This window comes from Myotis davidii, unplaced genomic scaffold (assembly GCF_000327345.1).
Source record: "Myotis davidii unplaced genomic scaffold, ASM32734v1 scaffold61, whole genome shotgun sequence".
NCBI lineage: Eukaryota > Metazoa > Chordata > Mammalia > Chiroptera > Vespertilionidae > Myotis > Myotis davidii.
The window spans coordinates 1,474,394-1,480,926 of NW_006291729.1; the positions used below are offsets into that span (position 1 = coordinate 1,474,394).

A 6,533-nucleotide genomic window follows, 5' to 3' on the forward strand; every position below is an offset into this window, starting at 1 on the left:
CTCAAGTCCTCAACTTCAACCAACTGCACCCTGCCAACTGGAAGCCTGGAGGCGGACCCCTTCCCGAGCTCTGGATCGGCGCCCCACCGGGCTGGCCCCTGGCGCGCAGCCTGAGCACAGGACGCGGCAGGGCCTGGATGGGCTTCGCCTACAGACCTGTGAGCTCATTGTGGGTGTTTGCAGTCATTTGTTACACGGCAAAGAAAACTAATACACAACCCATTCCCGCTTTAACAGGCAAAAAAGATGCCAAACATAAAAGGCTGGTTTCATGAATTCAAATTTAACCTTTTACTTACCTTCTGAATCTAAACACCTTTCAAACTTCAAGGATAATTGATAGGTGTCATAGCATCGAACCCGAGGTTTATATGTTCCTATAAAAAAATTAATGAGATGTCAAGCCTAAAGGACACACTTCTCATTGTCAGTACCCTGCAGATATGCTGAGTATACTCTCTGTTCAGAGGTAAGTAGGATTCACTGTAACCATAGCAAAGGAAAAGAATTTAGAAGCAACCTTCCCCAACATCTCCAGGGGAAAAGGAGCAAGGATATAAGCAAGCAACTTACAGGAAATGAAATGCAAATAATTAACGCACCTCACAAATAATCTAACAAAGCTGATTACAACAGTAAAATCATTTTTTGTCTGCCGGGAGCCAGTCCATCCTTGCTGTTTCAAGGGACCTGGCATATATGGCATACTGTTCTTAATATGTTTGCTCACCTTCTTGGCGCTGTGTTTTAACCAAGGTCACCTCTCCGAGAAAGGTTGTTTCCCCAGGTAGGGATTTTCCCCTGAAGTTAGGGAGGGAATAAAACCTCTTAACTAAGTGCCAGGCGGGTAATTAATCTCTTTAACTACGAACAATCATGCTTAAGCTACATAATCTTTACTCCCTGGAATGGAGATAAGAAACGCCCTAACCTTTGGAATAGAGATTGATAGGATTGGAATCAACTGGTATAAATACAGATGTAACAAGACAACAGGACACAGCACTTAGATGAAGATCCTAGAGACAGAACTTAGAAGACAGAACCCACACAGAACCTAAACACAGAACCTAGAGACAGAAGAACTTCGCTGGAGAGAACATGGCAAAAGATCCTGGACAGAAACTGGAGACCGAACCTAGAGACAAAGAACCTAGAGACAGAACCTAGCAAGAGAACCTGGCTGAAGAACGTAGAGACAGAACCTGGCTACAGAACCTGGATAGAACATGGCAAGAGAACCTGGCTAGAACCTGGTGACAGAACCTGGCTGCAGAACCTAGTGAGGGAACATGGCTATAGAATCTGGCTGGAGAACCTGGAGAACCTGGTTGGTGAACCTAGCAAGAGAACATGGACACAGAACCTGGCTGGAGATCCTAACCAGAACTTCGCTGGAGACCCTGAACAGAACGTGGCTGGAGATTGTGGCTAGAGATCCTGGCAAGGCTGCTGATCAACTGAACACTGTCTCCGTGTCATTCCTTCTTCGCCGACTCCGTCCACACCTTTGGGGACCCCTGGACCTGCTGGGGTTGGACCCCAGCATTTGTCCATCAGAATGGCTACTCTGGTGCTAAGGTGAGGGTGTTAAGAAAAGTTCTCTCATACACTATTGGTGATTACTATAAATTGTTATAACTTCTCTGGAGGCCAATCTGGCAATATCTGTAAACTATGTGATGGTTATACATCTTGAACATGTACTTCAACATATACAAACTCGTCCTATAGAAACACACCCACAAGTGTGCCAAAGACATGAAGAATGTTCACTGAAGCAGCGTTTACAAATGGCCAAGAATGGAAGGCAATAAATGTCCGCTGACAGGAAATGGTTACATAGACGAGGATAAGCCTTCATACAGATCATAAAGAGGATGACACAGACGTGGAAAGCTGCCAAAATGTAGTACAAAGTGAGAGAGAACAGAGAGCACGAGTGGGCGCTGAGACTGGTGTCTGCAATATGATCCCATTTTTATAAAACTCAACAATGATGATGTTAGCACTTCGTACAGAAAAAAGCTAGAGGAATAAGCAGTGAGATTTTAGGGCCTTTCACATTGTATCTTTACACTTCTGTAAAGTTTGCATTTTATATAAGTTTATCATGTTTACAATAAGAAAAGACTGATTTTTAAAAACCAATTAAGATACTTTTAAAAGAAAGAAATGTGGTAGTCCTATGTTTGCTGGCAAGTATCAAAGCCCAAGATGTCTTTTTAAAGCAGTACAGTGTATAGCCCTGGCCGGTGTGGCTCAGTTGGTTGGAGCGTCGTCCTATACACCAAAAGGTGGCAGGTTCTACCCCAGTCAGGGTACATATCCAGGCTGCGGGTTCAATCCCCACGAGGGAGGCAACTGATTGATGTTTCTCTCACTCCCTTCCTCACTCTCTAAAACCAATGGAAACATGACCTCAGGTGAGGATTTAAAAACAAAACAGTATAATATATACATATACACATACTATATAGTCAAGTGTCGATGGGGACACATTCTGAAAAATTAGGCATCATTAGGCGATTTCATCATTGCACTAATAGTATAGGGTGCACTCACACAGACCTAGGTGGTACAGTCCACGACTATAGTTGTATGTGCTGTAGTTTTACATGACTGATAGCGCTGTGGGTTTGTTTATATCAATATCACCACTAACCCGTGAGCAATGTATTGTGCTCTGACATTACATGGCTCGGACATCACGAGGTGACAGGAATTTGTTAGCTCCATTGTAAACTAATGAGACCATTGTCGTATACATAGCCATCATTGACCAAAACATCATTATGCAGCACAGGACTATATACAGAAAATAGATTACACATGTAATATGCATAGTGTGTATATTACGTGTAATTATTTACACACTAGAGGCCTGATGCACGAAATCTGTGCAAGGGGCTCGGCAGATGGCCCAGGCTGCCTCATGGCCCCGCGGCCCCGCCCACTGGTCATTCTGGAAGGTTGTCAGAAGGTTGTTCCACCATCCAGTCTAATTAGCATATTAGCTCTTTATTATATAGGATATAAACTGTGTCTATCCTAGATACAAAGCTGGAGGCTAGAAACATAGACAGTGTTACTACTGAGACAACCACTCACCAAAAACAACAGAGGCTGGCATGCAGACGCACAGAAGTTCTGTCAAATAAGAAAGCGTTGGAAAAGGGACAAAGGCGGACAACGTTAAGCCGCAAAAAAACGTATGTGGACAACCCACAGGCCATATGTGCCGAAATCACAGCCAAAAACGACTGGGTGGTAATGTTTTCAGTGATAATACATTAAATGTCCCAACCGTTGTGGCTCTCTGATACCGATGAACACTGCCAATACAAATCTTAGTGCCATAAAAATATTAAGTATATGACACAGAAAATTATGTTAAAAGACCTTTCTAGGAACTCTCCTTTATTGCTGGTGGGAGTGGAACATGATCTGACCACTGTGGTAAAAAGCCTGGCAGCTGTCTCTCAAACTAAGCATACACCGACCCTGGGGCCTAGCAATGTCCTCCAAACACACTAGTACACGGCGCTTTACGAACAACAGCCAAAGACAGGCCAGGGCAGGCGTCCGTGTGATGGAGAAGGATAAATAAAATGTGGCCTATTCCTGCAAGGAAATACCATTTGGTAATGTTAAAAGGACAACATATTGACACATATAACGACACATAAATCTCAAATATGCAGCCCTAGGCGCATGACCGCATTTATGGAAAGTTCTGGAACAGGCTAGACTCGTCTGCGTTAAAGAAGCAGAGCAGTGGGCGCCTGTGCATGGGGGGAGCGGGCCGGCTGTGAGGGACGCCACGGGAGCTTCTGGGTGAACGGAATGCTCTACACCTCGAGAGCGGTTTGGGCTACACGGGTGTTGCATTTGACAAAACACATCACAGTTAAGATATGTGCATCTCAATGTATGTAAATTTACATTAAAAAGCCATAAATAAATACTGAAGTTAATGGTATACACGCTGAGGTATGTAGAGGTGGAGTAGACTGATATCTGCCATTTGCCCTGAAATGCATTAAAAACCAAGATGGGTGGTGGGTGGACAGACAGACATGTAATGAAGCAAGTACAGCAAACTGCTGAAGAATCAAGGGGATGGGCAATGGACGGTCACTGTACAACTTTTTCAATGTTTCCACCGTTTTAAATTTTTTTATAATGAAGTGATAGGGAAATTTAAAAAGTGACCTATGCCATCATATTTCCTGATATAAAATGTACATAAATCATAACCAAAAAGATGCTTACCAGTTGCTAAAATATATTGTCCATCTTTTGAAACCTTAATAGTGGTACAAACAGTAGGCATTTCAAAATCCTGAATAAGTTCAATTCTCCTCCGGACATCTACAAAGAGAGAAAATGAGCAGCTGGTCTATTATAAAAGGCTAACGTATCAGCTTTTAATTAGGTAAAATCAAATCCCACACTCACCAGGGACACATCAACCAAAACAAGAGATTTCTTAAGAAGAAAGTAGTTTGCTTTCCTGCGTAGTTGTACACCTTCACTTAAGTACGGTAGCCGTAAATGAGTGCAAGGTCTCTAACATGGACAGCGGGTTTGTTTCCTCCTCACGGGAAGCCATGCTCAACAAGGAGGCAGCTGCCCTAACCGGTTTGGCTCAGTGGATAGAGCGTCGGCCTGCGGACTGAAGGGTCCCAGGTTCGATTCCGGACAAGGGCATGTACCTTGGTTGCGGGCACATCCCCAGTAGAGGGTGTGCAAGAGGCAGCTGATTGATGTTTCTTTCTTATCAATGTTTCTAACTCTCTATCCCTCTCCCTTCCTCTCTGTAAAAAATCAGTAAAATATATTTTTTTAAAAACAAACAAAAAACAAGGAGGCAGCTGATAGGATAACTGGTCTCACACAGCCTGAGCGAACAAGCTTGAGGCAAAGGCGAGGGACTGAGATTTCCTTCGACAACAGAGCCTGGGACCCTAAAGGGCCAGGAGTCTCTGGCCGCAGTGGGAGAAACAATACTCACCCACATCTTTCTTCTGTAGTGCTCTCTTCTTCCTGTCAGAAAGCCACTAGAGAAAACGAAGAGACTTTATTTTAAAACATGTTTACTTGAACTGTTTTTCTGCTAGCAAAAATAACACATACTCACATTAAAAAAATGTTAAACCTTACACAAATACATAACAGAAAGTAAAAATATTCTGTAATCCTAACCCTGCTGTTAACATATCCTCTGGGTATTTTTCTTGTACATATTTACATATTAGACAATACATTTTTAGAACTGTACCATATTTTAAACAGGGGAAAATTAATTCATCTAATCAATCTAAGAGAAAGCAGTAAGCTTCAAATATTATGGGTTATAACTAATATATGGAACTCAGTCTATTTAAGTGAAATTTTAAAAAGCAAGCCATTAAGCCCTAGCCAGTTTGACTCAGTGGATAGAGTGTTGGCCTGGGGACTGAAAGGTCCCAGGTTCGATTCCAGTCAAGGGCACATGCCCAGGTTGTGGGCTCAATCCCCAGTGTGTGTGGTTTGGCGGGGGGTGGGGGGCGCAGGCGTGTGTGCAGGAGGCAGCCGATCAATGATTCTCTCTCATCGTTGATGTTTCTATCTCTCTCTCCTCCCTTCCTCTCTAAAATCAATAAAATAATAATCATTAAAAATAAAAAGCAAGCCATTAAAAGGAGAACATTTCTTAAAAGTATGTTTACAAAGAACAAAACTAGATAAATAACTGACTAAATAGCTGATGCTTGGTAAGAAGGCAATGATACTTTTGAAAGTCATATTTACTGGGTTACCACATTCTGCTCCGTAATTAACGTCCCCCGGCCTAGCAGCAGCATAACGACATGCCTGAGTATGATGCAGCATGAATCAATCATGATTGCCCTAAAGCAGCGGCTCTCAACCAAGGGCAACTTGCCCCCCAAAGGGCATTTGGCAATTCCTAAGACACATCTGGTTGTCACAACTGGGGGTGTACTCTTGGCATCCAGTGAGTAGAGGTCAGGGTTGCTGCCAAGTACCCTACAATGCCCAGGACAGCCCCACAGCGAAGAACTGTTCAGCCCAAAATGTCAATAATGATAAACCCTGCCCTAGAGAATGAAAGACAAGTAACGGATGTCATTTCTAAAAGCACAGCCCAATGTACAGCCCATGTTAGTCACATGACATGTCATCTTTAGGACTCTCTGATATGGCAGACTCACCACTCAAAACCCTAAGTGGAGCCCAGAAATCGGCCCGAACCAATATGCTCAATTAATATTTGACAAAGGAGGCAAGAACACACAATGGAGCCAAGATAGTCTCTTCAATAAATGGTGCTGGGAAAATTGGACAGATATATGCAAGAAAATGAAACTAGACCACCAACTTACACCGTACACAAAAATAAACTCAAAATGGATAAAGGACTTAAATGTACGACAGGAAACCATAAAAATTCTAGAAGAATCCAAAGGCAACAAAATCTCAGACATATGTCAAAGCAATTTCTTCACTGATACAGCTCCTAGGGCACT

At 42.9% G+C, this 6,533-nt stretch overlaps 1 protein-coding gene across 1 annotated transcript in view; it reads right to left on the bottom strand.

The window, feature by feature from the left end:
* Nucleotides 1-6,533, bottom strand: part of NOL10 (nucleolar protein 10) — an 80,970-nt gene that overhangs the window by 71,270 nt on the left and 3,167 nt on the right. The window contains exons 2-4 of the mRNA XM_006765174.2: nucleotides 5,018-5,063; nucleotides 4,276-4,374; nucleotides 300-377 (exon numbers count right to left, since the gene is read on the bottom strand). Of these exons, the coding sequence (XP_006765237.1) occupies nucleotides 300-377; nucleotides 4,276-4,374; nucleotides 5,018-5,063 (223 nt within the window). The remainder of the gene's footprint in view (nucleotides 1-299; nucleotides 378-4,275; nucleotides 4,375-5,017; nucleotides 5,064-6,533) is intronic.